Source organism: Podarcis gaigeae, assembly GCF_964106915.1.
Source record: "Podarcis gaigeae genome assembly, chromosome: 12".
In the NCBI taxonomy this organism is placed as follows: Eukaryota; Metazoa; Chordata; class Lepidosauria; order Squamata; family Lacertidae; genus Podarcis; species Podarcis gaigeae.
The window spans coordinates 57231483-57245261 of NC_139688.1; the positions used below are offsets into that span (position 1 = coordinate 57231483).

The 13779-nt window shown below is 41.8% G+C and overlaps 1 protein-coding gene across 2 annotated transcripts in view; it reads left to right on the forward strand.

Annotated features, from left to right (window-relative positions):
• The window catches only part of POU6F2 (POU class 6 homeobox 2), a 305787-nt gene that overhangs the window by 264052 nt on the left and 27956 nt on the right, over nt 1–13779 (forward strand). For both annotated transcript variants that reach the window (XM_083706324.1, XM_083706325.1), the window contains exon 6: nt 7172–7318. In XM_083706324.1, the coding sequence (XP_083562450.1) occupies nt 7172–7318 (147 nt within the window). The remainder of the gene's footprint in view (nt 1–7171; nt 7319–13779) is intronic.

A 13779-nucleotide genomic window follows, 5' to 3' on the forward strand; every position in this document is an offset into this window, starting at 1 on the left:
TTTCAGAGTTACCTCAAGTCCATCCCCCCCCCCCACTAACTACAAGAGGTCATGTTCTCTCTTCAGTTCTGAGGATAAAAATTTGGCTCTTGTTCTGTATTACGAGGAAAGGATTTGAACTGTTGTACAAGCAAGCAATGTCTTTTGCTGCCAAAGCCTGCCTTTATTGAGCTCTCACAAGCATAATTGAGGTTGTACAAGTTACTGTGTCAAGGTTCCCAAGACTGAAATCCATGTAGACATAACAATGTTTACATGCACACTGCTGTGTGGTTTCTTTCTTGAAACACCACCGCTTACTTATACACAAGGCTTTAAAACACCTCAGGTCTGAATATGTAACCACAAATCAAAGTGAGAAAGGATCTAAAGTGTTAAGTTGTGGGCGATCATATCAGACGACACTGCGATTCTTCAACACCTCTTGTTTAATCAGAGGCCAGAATAGAACTGAACTGAAGAGCTCAGTCAGCCTGCTTATATAGAGCTCCAGAACAACCTAACTGTTGCAACTTTCTAAAACTATCCAATCACTGAACGTCACTTTCGATCCTTCATTTGCATAACTATCTACAGTATCCCCCTGCTGGCACATCATTGTGCTTGAGGTAGCAATGATTCCCCTCACTGTGCCTCACACAAGAAAATGCTCATATCCAAGTGATTTAAGTCCACTGAAGTCCATACGCTTACACTGCTACTCAGAAATACTTTAATAAGGGGAGTAAGGCCCTTGCATTTTATTGGGTTATTCCCTTCCCATTGTGACTTTGGAACTTCTCTACCTTCAGTGGAGTTATTTCTGAGGAACACCAAAAGGAAAACAAAACATACTCAGAATATAAATACCAAGTACAAACTCGTAAAACATCAGTCTCTCTTACAGATACTGGGATTTTAAATGGCTCTGCCATGTTAATATCTATAGTACATATGAAGCCAAAGGGCCCTAATCTGTATATACCCAACCTTTAACTAAAAACCCCCACATTTTATTGTGATCACTGCATGTTTTCATCAACTTGAAAGATATCAAAATCAGACCTGAGAGAAACTTAGAGCTTTTATTATTTTTACCACAAAAAATATCCTTGTTTTATAAAGTGCAAAAGATTGCCTAAAGGGTCCATAAATATTTTGTGTGATTCTGGTCAAGATATAAAAGCAGAAAAGAGTTGATACATGAAGAAATTCAGCTGTCTATCAACAATGCCTTGTGGAAGAGCAAGATTTTGTGAACTGCAAGGCAATAATGTGAGATTTAATGAAAAACCTACAGATTTTCAGGTTGTTACAGATTTCCAGATTTGCTGTAGAAAAGCTAGTTTGCCATTTTTAATTCTGGCGGCTTTTGCTCAAGTCCACCTGTGGTACAGTACCTATATTGGATCATCATTCTTCCTTTCTTTATCCCAAGAGTATTTATCCTGCTATGATATCAGGTGTTGTGGGTCTCCAAACAACAGTCCTGCCAATCACACCTGGTTCTCTGCTTCCTCCATCACCAAGATCACAGTTTAGAGGAAACTACAGGAATTACAGCTCAGATTTTCTCTCACATACCAACATGAACCTGCAACACTACAACCAGTTGCTAAAATACAGATTCCCAAACCTACAGCCTTCCCTCTGCACAACTGGTCATTGAAGGAAGTTACAAGATGCTCCCTTTGTGACACCAGACTAGCTACCTGCCACAGATCTTGTGCCCAATTTACGTGCCACCTGCCTAACATATCAGTCCATTTCCACCTATCTGAAGAAGCTGGGTTCAATACAGCCACTTAGCCTAGGGTGGAATCTAGCATGTATTTTAAAAAAAACGCTGTGAAAATGCCTTAAATATATATATATTGAATTTGCCATTAGCTCACCATCACCATCTAGTGTCCCATCTGTATAATGCACTTAAAACGGACTTAAAATGTTATATTTGCAACTGTATCTGGTCAAGGAAGAGTCTGTTGCTCTCTAGATATTGCTGGGCTCTTAACTCCCATCAGCCGCCAGTCATGTCCTCGCTAGTTGCTGAGCCAGAAACGTTGAGGTGATCCAGAAATCATGGGGAAGTGGCATACTATTGTGTCCTGTGGCTCACCTGTCTTCCAGTCTGAAAAGATGCAGCTAGCAAGTTACTCATTACAGCTTTCTGGCTGGATTGACAAACCTTCAGTTCCCTCCTCATATTAACGGTAATGATGGCCCAGGGAGCAAGGAACCAGCACTTTTCCCACACTGACCCTGATCTGACACTCATGCTCTCAGGGGTGCTCTGTTCATGCTGCAACCGTCCTTTATCAAAAGATTTCCAAATTGCGGCTTTGACTGAACAGAGCTGACAAGAGTAAAATGCAATAAAAAAATTAAATAAATTCAGCTTTGGAGCATGAATGGGTGACAGATAGAAGTTGCACAAAATACATTAAGGATTCAAGAACACTAAGAATCCGGAACACCTGGTGTGCCATTTCCTGAGCTTCTTAAAATAGCTTTAACAAAACTCCACCTGAAATTACCTTGTTGTTAAGGCCTGAAATTGAACTGGTCCCAACCCTAGCCAGTAACTGTAAGCTCTATGTAGCCTCTCTAATAGACCCCTGACAGAGCAGCATCCGTAGTGGGACTTAGAGCTCATTTTGGCAGTAGGTGTCTTGCTGGCACTGAATCTCATGAAAGTCTGCAGCGGAGGGAGGGTTCTCTGTGGAAACAATTTCCACATCAATCCTTGGGCATTCCCTTCATATACAGCTCCAGTTATAGCAGAATCATTCGTATGCGGGAAGCCCACGGCCCCTGTTGACATTCAGCCTCTAGAGCTGAGCAAAAATTGCAGCCTGTGACAATATCGTTCTAATTAACACAAAAACAAATAGGGTGTTTTTTTGTTGACAAAGAATTCTATACATATTTGTTTATTTGGATTCTAACTGCGTTCTCATTTCACCGGAAGCTGAGTCAAAACTACTCAGTTTTTCACAGAACCCTAAACAGCTCACCATGTTGGCAGCTTTTCAATTCAGAAATATTAATTTCTTCATTCACATTGACCTCACTTATCTTCATTTTCAGTTACCTTCATTTTCCTACAGTGACATCCTCATTGGTGTAATCCTTGATCGTATACATCTTGTGGGATCTTTGTAGGATCCAGCAGATCCAGGGAGGAAACAGGAACAGCCATAGGAGACAACTCCTGGGGCCCTGGGGGTTAGGCCCCCACAATAAAAGATTGGAGGGGGTCAGCCCCCACAAAGTTCAAATATATAAAAGGATGTCACATAGAGGAGGGAGAAAGGTTGTATTCTGCTGCTCCAGAGAAGCGGACACGGAGCAATGGATCCAAACTACAAGAAAGAAGATTCCACCTAAACATTAGGAAGAACTTCCTGACAGTAAGAGCTGTTCGACAGTGGAATTTGCTGCCCAGGAGTGTGGTGGAGTCTCCTTCTTTGGAGGTCTTTAAGCAGAGGCTTGACAACCATATGTCAGGAGTGCTCTGATGGTGTTTCCTGCTTGGCAGGGGGTTGGACTCGATGGCCCTTGTGGTCTCTTCCAACTCTATGATTCTATGAAAGTTGATAGGCATTCCCATTCAAATGATCTGTGTGCACTACATCATGTGATCAATTATGCAGGGTTTATCTGGGCCCCCACACTATTTTATTCAAGTTGGCACCCCTGGGAACGACTGAGGGTGCCAAAGCAACAGCTGTAGGAGCAGTGGTGACAAAGGAAGAGAGTGAATGTTTGCACAATATTCAGATAAAATCAGAATTGGAATTTTTGTACATTTTGTTTCGCCTGAGTTACTGCATCACCAAAGCACCATCTGGAAGTTACACACACACACGTGTGCCAGCGCTACATCATAGGTATTGTGCTTATTTTGTGTGTCGGTCCCCAACATAATTCTGATCCAGCATGTTAGTTAGATACACTCTTGTATGGTTAGCATCGCTGCCTGGCCATCATATAGTATGACTCATGAAATTGTGTTGGTTACTGTACAGTGCTCTGATAGATGACTAGTATGAAGGTCTGAAAAGCTGCAAAATGAAGGACCCAGTCCAACAAAGATCTTCTTGCCATTAACCCTGTGCCCTGATTCATCTGGTGGCACCCAAACACTACCGATGGCCTGCAATGACACTTTGCCTTCTTAGGTATACGCATAAAATGACTTAGATATAATACATTTCAAGATGTATGTCAATCAATGAATTTGTTGATCCAATCACAATCAAACCATCAATTAACATACAAAATAAGACACACAATTAGGGCATCTCAAACAGATAAGAAAATATGATTGTCTTCCTTGGATCAAGATTTTTACATATATTCCTGTTCTCAACAGGAAATTAGCTATGGCTCTCTTCTGTGCATTGACCATGTTAGCAGACCGAGCAGAAATAAATTATTATTTTCTTAGTAATTTATTAACTTACATATTTGACTAGCAAATTTCCCTGATAATGTGACCCTTTCCCCTGATAATGAGAGTCTGGACCGGGTCCCAAAAGCATTCCTTAACTTTCTTCTATCACATTTTTATCCTAATCCTACGTTATCAGCATACATGGCTATGCAACAACATCATCACAAAAGAACACTCTTTTAAAAATAATGCTGCTTAAATACATTTACAGCTGGAAATCACTTGTTTGGGCTGCTTTGGGATGGCAGCGTTTTGGTTAGGTTTCTAATTTGATCACACTAAAAATGGCTGGAGACCACCCATAATCTTTGCCACATAATGAGTGGAACCAGGATGTACGTTGAAGGAGATGCTGTTCTCATCACCTCAGGTTGTGTCAATTCATATTGAATCAAGTCAGGTTGCATCAGCAATACCCCTATCAGAACTTATTCCTGAGAGCAGTAGATTTGATTTTAAGTAGATTTAGACAGCAAATATCTCAGCCACAACAAATGTATATAATGAGCAGATATCTGTGAAAACCAGCTATTTTTAAAGTCACTGGAAAAACCAAACCTTTTGATATTATGGTCTACATATTTCTATGATGTTAAGCTACTAAATTTATATGCAGAAACAGGTTTCCTCTCTTTAGTAGGAAAGAGTATTAAATAACATGTGAATTGATTATTATAATCCTAGGAAGCCGCAAATTTCCTGTGTCAAACAACTGTGCACAGTACTTTTAAGAAAACAGAATATTGTTCAGGGTTTTAGTCTTATTTGTTTTGTATTTTAAACTGTGTTTAACTATTTTCTGTGTAAACCGTCTTGATATGGTGGTTTAGAAGGCAATTAATAAAATAATAATGCTAACAATTTTGATTTTAATTAATTTTTATAATGTTTTTATAATGTTGTACTGTTTTAGTGTTGTTGGCCGCCCTGAGCCTGGCTTCGGCTGGGGAGGGCGGGATATAAATAAAATTTAATATTATTATTATTATTAACTTACTAAAATTTAGTGAGAATTAAGCAGCTGTCTGAGTTGAGGGCGGATGGCACTGCTTCGCAGTGGTTCCCGTGCTTTCTTGGATGGTCTCTCCCAGAGGGGAGTGCTTTTCAGCCCCGTGGAGCTTTCAATTTGGAGTTCCTCAGGGCTCAATTTCATCCCCATGCTATTTAACATCTACATGAAACCGCTAAGTGGAGTCATCCAGAGTTTTGGGGTACATTGGCAGCAATATGCTGATAACACACAGCCCTACTTCTTTACATCTGCAGGTGAGGCAGTGGAAGTGCTGGACCATTATCTTGCCTTAGTAACGGACTGGGTGAGAGCCAACAAACTGAAGCTCAATCCAGATAAAACTGAGGCACTGTTAGTGGGTGGTTATACAAATGGATGGGAGGTTGCCTGCTCTTGATGGGGCTACGCCAGGGGTCACCAACCTACGGCCTGGGGGCCGGATAAGGCCAGAGGGACTCATTTATCCGGCCCGCCGCCTGCCGCCACCCCGCAGCGCGGGGACATGTTTGCGCATGACCCTATTTTCGGTGCACATCCGGGTTGGAGGAGGCCTGTGTGCATGCGCACAAGCTATTTCCGATGCTCCTCCGACCCGGAAGTGCACCAAAAATAGTGTGTGCTTACGGTGCGTGCTCCCCTACCCTCTGGCACGATCGTCACTTGAGACACCGACCCGAGGCAAGGAAAGCTTGGAGACCCCTGGGCTGCGCTTCCTCAGAAGGAGCGGGTATATTGCTTGGGGGTCCTTCTGGGTCCATTCTGGATCCATTGCTTGAGCCTCAGGTGGTCTCAGTGGCATGGAGTGCCTACCATCAGCTTTGGCTGGTGGCCCAGCTATACCCCTATCTGGGCAGAGATAGCCTAACTTCTTAGACTGGATTACTGCAATACGATATATGTAGGGCTGCCTGTGAAGATGGTTTGGAAATTTCAGCTGGTGCAGAATTCGGGGCAAGATGGTTTCAGCATATTACACTGATCCTGGCCTGACTGCGCTGGCTGCCAATTAGCTTCCCGGCCCAATTCAAAACACTACTTTTGATCTATAAAGCCTTAAACAGCTCATGACCACAGTAACTCAAGGACCACCTCTCCCCATATAAACCGACCCAGACTCTGCAATCATCTGAGGTCCTTCTTCATGTGCCTCCTCCATGAAAAGTTCAGAGGGTGGCAATGTGAGAATGGGCCTTTTCTGCAGTAGCTCACCTGGCACCTTCATTACATCTCTTTAGGTGCCAGGCAAAAATATTCCTCTTGTCCCAGGCATTTGGCCAGTTAAACAACCTATGGCCTTTTAAACCATGCTGGGGGGTATTGTTTTGTTTGTTATAATGTTAAGTATTTTTGTGTTTTTAAACTGTAAGCCGTCCTGCGATCCTCGGATGAAGGGCGGCTATATAAATTTAATCAACAACAATCCTCACGTGAAGCAGTCCCTGCAGATGGAAAAGATTCTCTGGGCATGTTCCTCTTGACGATGAGTCACTTCATGTGGAATCATTTCAGCTGATCCTAGCAGGACTTGTAAAGAGTTTGGGTTCAAACTGGCTGATAACGCACATAATCTAACAGGCTCTCTAAACACTCTGAGATTTTCAGATCAATGGTACTTTCCCATCATGCTGATACCCTAAGATCCATTAGCAGTATACAGGTATGTAGCAGCTGAGTTGCTATGAATGGCCTTACGCATTGCTCTTTTCTTCCTTTTTTTCCAGCTGGTTAATAATCCTCTAGCAAGCCAAGCAGCGGCAGCAGCGGCAGCCGCCGCCATGGGCTCCATAGCCAGCTCGCAGGCCTTTGGCAATGCACTCTCCGGTCTACAGGGGGTCACAGGTCAACTAGTCACTAATGCACAAGGACAGGTGAGTGGAAGACAGGAGGAAACAGTGAATTCATATGGCATATTGATTTGGGGTAGAAATGAATTCCTTATGCATGACCGCAATTTCTAGCTGCACATATATTGGTGGGTGAGTAGACTTAAATAAATCATTCTTCAGTCCAGTCCTCTTTAAAGTGGCAGCTCTTCATTCAAGGACTACTAAATGCTTCATACATTACCTACAAATGTATGTGTTTAGGCCTCTCATCACACAATATATTCTTTGTTTGTGTGCTGCAGGCCACACGAGGGCACAATACAGTAGCTGCTACCTACCCTGATCACATGTAGGTGACATACCTTTAAGTACCTTTAAGCTCGTGATGAGATCAGACAACTTTATTGAAATCACTGTCTAATAGGAAGCTCAGCTGGTGAGTTGAGTGGGACATGATAACAGCCAACAATGGGCCACTGAAAAACAGAAAGGCGATATCAGATGTTCAGAGGAGGGCTATGACAAACGAGTGGGTCAAAACATCATGGTATGGGCTGAGCATGCTCTCTGGCCACACAATACTGACTGTTGATGAGGAAATGAGAAATCAGCTGGAGAGGAAATAAAATATCCTAGGGAGGGATGGTTTGCTGGCTAGAACATTGAACAGGACCACTCCGCAGTTCATTTTATTGCACGTCCTGCTTCTTTCATATAATAAAGACAAGGTATGTAGCAAAGAAAACCCCTGCAGTAGAGCAACGGACTAGCCTTTAGTATTTAACTCCATATTACTACATTTATCTTAATTGTTCACCATAATCCTACCCACACAAGATGGAGTATCTACACCTGACCTAGAGGAGCTGCTGAAGGCCTCCCTGGTCTGGCAATTCATTTTAACGTGAGGCACTTCTTTACTTCCCCCGGGAACATGAAGCAACATGTAGCTTTCCAACCCACTCCACAGAACTCTGTGTCTCCTTTTCTTCCAGAATTAACCTGTGCCCCTTGGGCTTAGGTGGAAAGCAAGCTAATGGATTCTCCTCAAGGAGTCTTTTAGCAGCCTTGATTGCAAGTAAATGACATACCCCCTCATTTGTATAATTCTTCTTGATATTACTTCTGTTAAGTTGTGGGTGAACATATCAGACGACACAGCAATTCTTCAAACAGCTCTTGTTTATTCACAGGCCAGAACAGAACTGAACTGAAGGGTTCAGCCGGCCTGCTTATATAGAGCTCCACTAGAACGCAACAGTAACCATTTTCTGTAATTATCCAATCACTGAACGTCACTTTCGATCCCTTATTTGCATATGTGGACCTGAGTGAAAACTATCTACAGTATCCCCCTGCTGGCCCAGGGTGAGAACTTCAGTACATAACAACTTCTCTTCATATAATAGTCACACCATTGCTGAAGCCCACTAATTAAGCATAATTTCCCAGTATTCTAATAACTATGGTGAGGGGACCTTACACAGGCACCCCAAAACCCCTCCAACCTCTTGTAAATGCTTATTCCCAGCATTGTGTTTAATAACTTTAAATCACAACTATAGTATCATTAGTGCTTTTTTTTCCTTAAAAAATGTTTAGGGGTACTCTCATTTTCCTACTCATATTGAAATACTGCCCCTCAATGAGGCCAAACTCAGATTCACAAAATGTTTAGGGGGAATGCATACCCCTGCATCCCCCCAGAAAAAAGCACTGAGTATCATTATTGACAGTCATTGAAACCAGTGATTGTATAGTATTTGTGCTTCCTCAGTTATTGACATACAATTCAAAAACGAAGAAGCAATAAATTCTTCTTCTCTGTGATTTGATATCACCAATTTACTTATCTGAGACAGAAGTGGCATTTATTTATTCTGTCTAGTGTGTTTAAATATTAAAAGGAGTACCCTCAAGCATCATGTTTTGGGGGTTGCTTTTTGAAAACTTATTATTAACATAGAGCATAAGCAAAGATACATCTGGAGCTCACTCTCCTCATCATATAAGTCCCACAAGGAAAAAAATGCTGACCTTGTTATATTTACTGGGTGGGTACAGAATTGTTCCATCACTACCCCGAGGGTTGAACGATGGAGCTTGTCAAAGTGAGGCCTTATCTAATGAATCATCTTATCGCAGGTGCACACCACACATATTAAAGGAGGATTGCACGACCATTGTGCCCTCTACAATAACCTTTCAGTGTCTACTTTAACCCTTGTTTCAATCCCTTTTCATCAAAGGATCATTTTATGCAGCCAGCTTTAAATGGAGGCTCTCAAAAGCCTATTAAGATTTCTGTTAGGGGCAGAGTATTGGAATGGAAGAAAAGTTGGTTTTAATGCCTATAACTCATAGTCAGATCAGTTCCATCTAGAAACGTTGCTTGTTTATATCTGTGCTTCAGAAATAGTGCAAACTCTCCTCTCGCAGGAAGCACTAGACAGCAGGATGTAAATTTAAGGCTCTGAAATATAAAACCATGGCAGTTTGTCAGTCAAGGGTTTTTTCCCCCTCACACTTCTTTCAGGCTCTCCCAGGAAGGCAAATAATTGGAATGTGGTGGTAAACTGTTGGGTGAACAGATTTCTGTGTTTGAATAATATCATGTAGGAGACTTACAGTGGCACTGAATATTTATTTTATAAACCAAATCTGGTCATCCCACAGGTTTCAGGTGTAGGCGGAATTTCACTTTTGCAAAACTACAACAGTCGACATAGTAGAGACTGGAATCCAGAAGCCACGCAACAGTTAAAAATCTATGTGAAGGGCTTCTTTTAATAAATTTAGGGTGGAACTCTGCGTCATTTGTCTTTATATTTTAAATCCCTGAGAGATCTGTTGGGGTGATGGTTCATAGGCTTTTTAAAAAGTTGCTCATTTCTGATATACCGGGCTTGCATATCCAGATCTAATTAAAAATGAAACTGCTGTTCATTGTGCTAAAATCACAACTATAATTAATTCAACTGCAACCACAGGCAGTCTAAAAAGAGAAACCTGCGGCAAGCCAGCACTGCCAACTTGCAAATGCCTTCACTAAAAGTTAGGTTTGCAGGAGAAATTTCACATGATACTAACACATTTTTAAAGCTCTGGAGTGGGAAGTATAACTACCATTTTCCACTGACCATTGACCACGCTGGCTGGCGCTGAGGAGACCTCTGGGCCTCTCGAACCCACAAAACTCTTCCCAGGCTGTGTCCCTTCTCCAGGCCAAATCCCTCACTGGCCCTACTCTGCAACCTCCTCAGGTTTGAATGGCTTGGTGGTATCCTTGAGCTGTGAAGATGCTACTTGCCTGATGGATGGAGGGAATGTGTGTGCATGTGTTTGTGTGTAGAAACAATGTGTTTGTGTGTAGAGTCACATTGCTCTGTCCCCTCTTGCCTCAGGCCCTCATCACTCTGGCAGGCAGCCTCCAGAAGGCTGTGCATAATAGAACGTGGGTTGTGGGCTGAAAAAGGCTCCTTTAAATCCTGGTTTTAAATAAACCATGGCTTAAAGTGAATGAGTAGCACGCTGCTAAAATCACATGTGTTTTGCTGCTGCTGTTGTTATTGTTCGTTTAGGTACTGCTCAATGCCCAGATGACTCTAAAAACATAAAAACCAGTTGCACAACATTGTCTAAATACAGAATAATTTAAAATAAATTACGATTAAAATGTGCAATGAAACAATCCCATTAAAGCAACACAGCAATTAAAGCAGTGTTCCTCCCTGCACTGCTGCCTGTCCTTAGCCAGGGTAAATCATAGAAACAGAGAACTGTTGGAAAGGACCACCAGGGTAATCTAGGCCAATTCCCTGCAATTCAGGAATCTTTTACCCCCATGAGCCTGAGATTAAGAGTCTCATGCTCTATTGGCTGAGCTATTGCAATAAACCAGAGGTTGTGAACGAGCACTCAAGGTTTGTTTCCCACAAACCAACCATAAATGGTAAGGCAAGGTTAGTTCTTAGCTTACTGTTTCATGGTTTGGTTGGGGGAAGCAAGCTATGTGATGCTGGTTCACACACAACTTGAAAGCAACCTCTCTTGCCTCCCTGTCACGATGGAGGAAGAAGTCAGGGAGGAGCAAAGTGTGCTTTTGAGCAGGGTGTAACAGCATGCTGCTTATTCATATTAAATTGTGGTTAATTTATTTTAAACCATAGTTTAAAGTGGTGTGCAAACCCAGCCTTTTTTCTAGCTATGGAGGAATTCTAAGCAAGTGAACAAGACGTATGTAATGAAAGGACAGACACTGCTGTGATAGAGAGGGGCAAGAAGAAAGCAGCTTATTAAGGGTCCCTGCTAACTGGCAGCAGAATTTTGCCAGACTGCACTCGAAAGGTTGATGCTGCAACTAAAGCAGCCCCCCCCCTTTTAAAGTAGTACACATAGGGTCTGAAAAAATGAGGCAGAAATGCACTGAAATGCAACAGTTTGGCAGCATCAGTTTTTAGATTTTCAATAAAAAATGTATGAAACAACTGATGACCATTCCAGAGAAAACAGCTAGTGTACAGCAATCTTTGACAACCTGGTGCCCTCCATAAGATTTGGACTACAACTCCATCCGTCCCACCCAGCACAGCCATGAACAGGAGGGCACCAAGTCTCATCATTTTGCAAATGGTATATATGTAACCAGTGGTTATCCAAAATGATAAGTTTTAAAGGAAGACACCTAAATGCACAACTGCGCTGAGGATTCCTAACAGAATATTACCAGATTTGCTGTTTTCACTGATAAATGCAATTCATCCTCTCCCATCCTTACACTTCAGTAATCCACATAACTTCAATGACAGTATGTGTATTTTACACAGGGGCTGCAGGCTGGTTTCTAAGATTGGCTCATTTTAACAATTAACAATTAACTAAGTGATCTTAAGACAATAACAATATTCATTTTTGTTAGCAGACCTTGCAGCTTAGGTGAATTAGACTGAAGTAATCACTTACAGTTTCTGGAGTTCAAAGGCTTTATTCATGAAGGAACGATTTACAGGATGATTGGTGATAGCAGAGATATAGCAGACATATTGTCTGAAGAGAACAACAAATGGAATGGCTCAGCTTTTGGGGTAGAGTTAACTTAGACAAAGAGGCTTACAAACAAGTGCTTGCTAGACAGTGCCCTCGTGTGGTTTAAAGTAACACATGTATTAACTACAAACACCAATAATTTTATCAGCTAGCATGACTATGTTATTGTGCAAGTTTAAAAAAACTAATTGTTTTGAATATTGCTGCAATTGAAAGAAAAAAGAAAAAGCAATCAGCAAAAGACTCATGGGTGTTATGTCACAGAATTCATTTGCACTGAACCTATGCATCAACAGGAAAATCTTCCTGAGAAAATCACCTCATGCAAGGCTCCCACTAATTAGCAAACATTAACTGCCTTCAGAGAGCTTTAATCCACAATTAGCTCACGGGCTAAGCATGCAGGATGGTGTCGTTGATCCAGTTTGATAATGGGAGTACTTTGCTTCTCATTATTCTGAAGAGAGGGCATCCATTGGCTCCTTGAGCATCTTGATGGTAAATGGTGCTAATAAGGCCTGATGGTTCTCTGCTCCTAACAAGCCTCTCAGCAGCAAGAGTGATTACAATGGAGATAGATTTGATGGGATGCACTTGCTTTTGTAGTGTCTCAGCTGCTGACACTCTGCGACATAATCAGGTCACAGAGCCGGTCACAGCCATCAGCAAAAGCCGTAGCTCTATCCCTCATTATTAAAGGGTATTATTCTGTCCCAGGCCTTCCTAACACAGCCAAGGGCCTTTTCGTTCCTTTTATATATATAATATCTATATGTCTCCCCCAACCCGCTGCTGCTTTTTGGTAAAGCATTAACTCCCAACTAATAAAATAAAATACTTCATCAGCTAAAAAGCTAGTAAATTTTAAAGCAAAGGAAATAAAGCAGCCCCTTTCAAACCCAGTGAAGGGATCACAATTAAATAAGATGGGGAATTTTTGTCACCATGCACTGCATGGTACAATATAATATGTCATGTGCAATAAAAAAGAGTGGAAAGCATTACCAAATAGGATCTGACTCTCTTTATGGATGGATTTGTAAAGTACCAACGCACCTCTCTTTTGAAGAGACTCTGGGCTACCATTTTTAATGTGCCTGTGTCCTGTTTCCCCACAATTGCTTTTATTTTCTTGTAGCATCAGAAATACTTTCATTGAATAACGAGGACGCAGGCACGGCAATACACTCTGGAGTAGTTCCACAACAGTCAATGGAACTACCCCAAATGAAATTTTCAAGTTGATGCCGTTTCAGGCAAGGTGATCCTCCCCCCCCCCCCTCCAAGAGATGAATCTGGTGTGAAAAGAGGGACACTGCATTGTGCATACATTCATATGCGTAATTTATTCATTTGCTATGCAACATTCACAGGTTCTTGTGTTTTAACAACCTCTTTGATCCGTGGCAATAGTGGGACAAAAGAAACATGTCTGCACAACATGGAAAATGATGCCC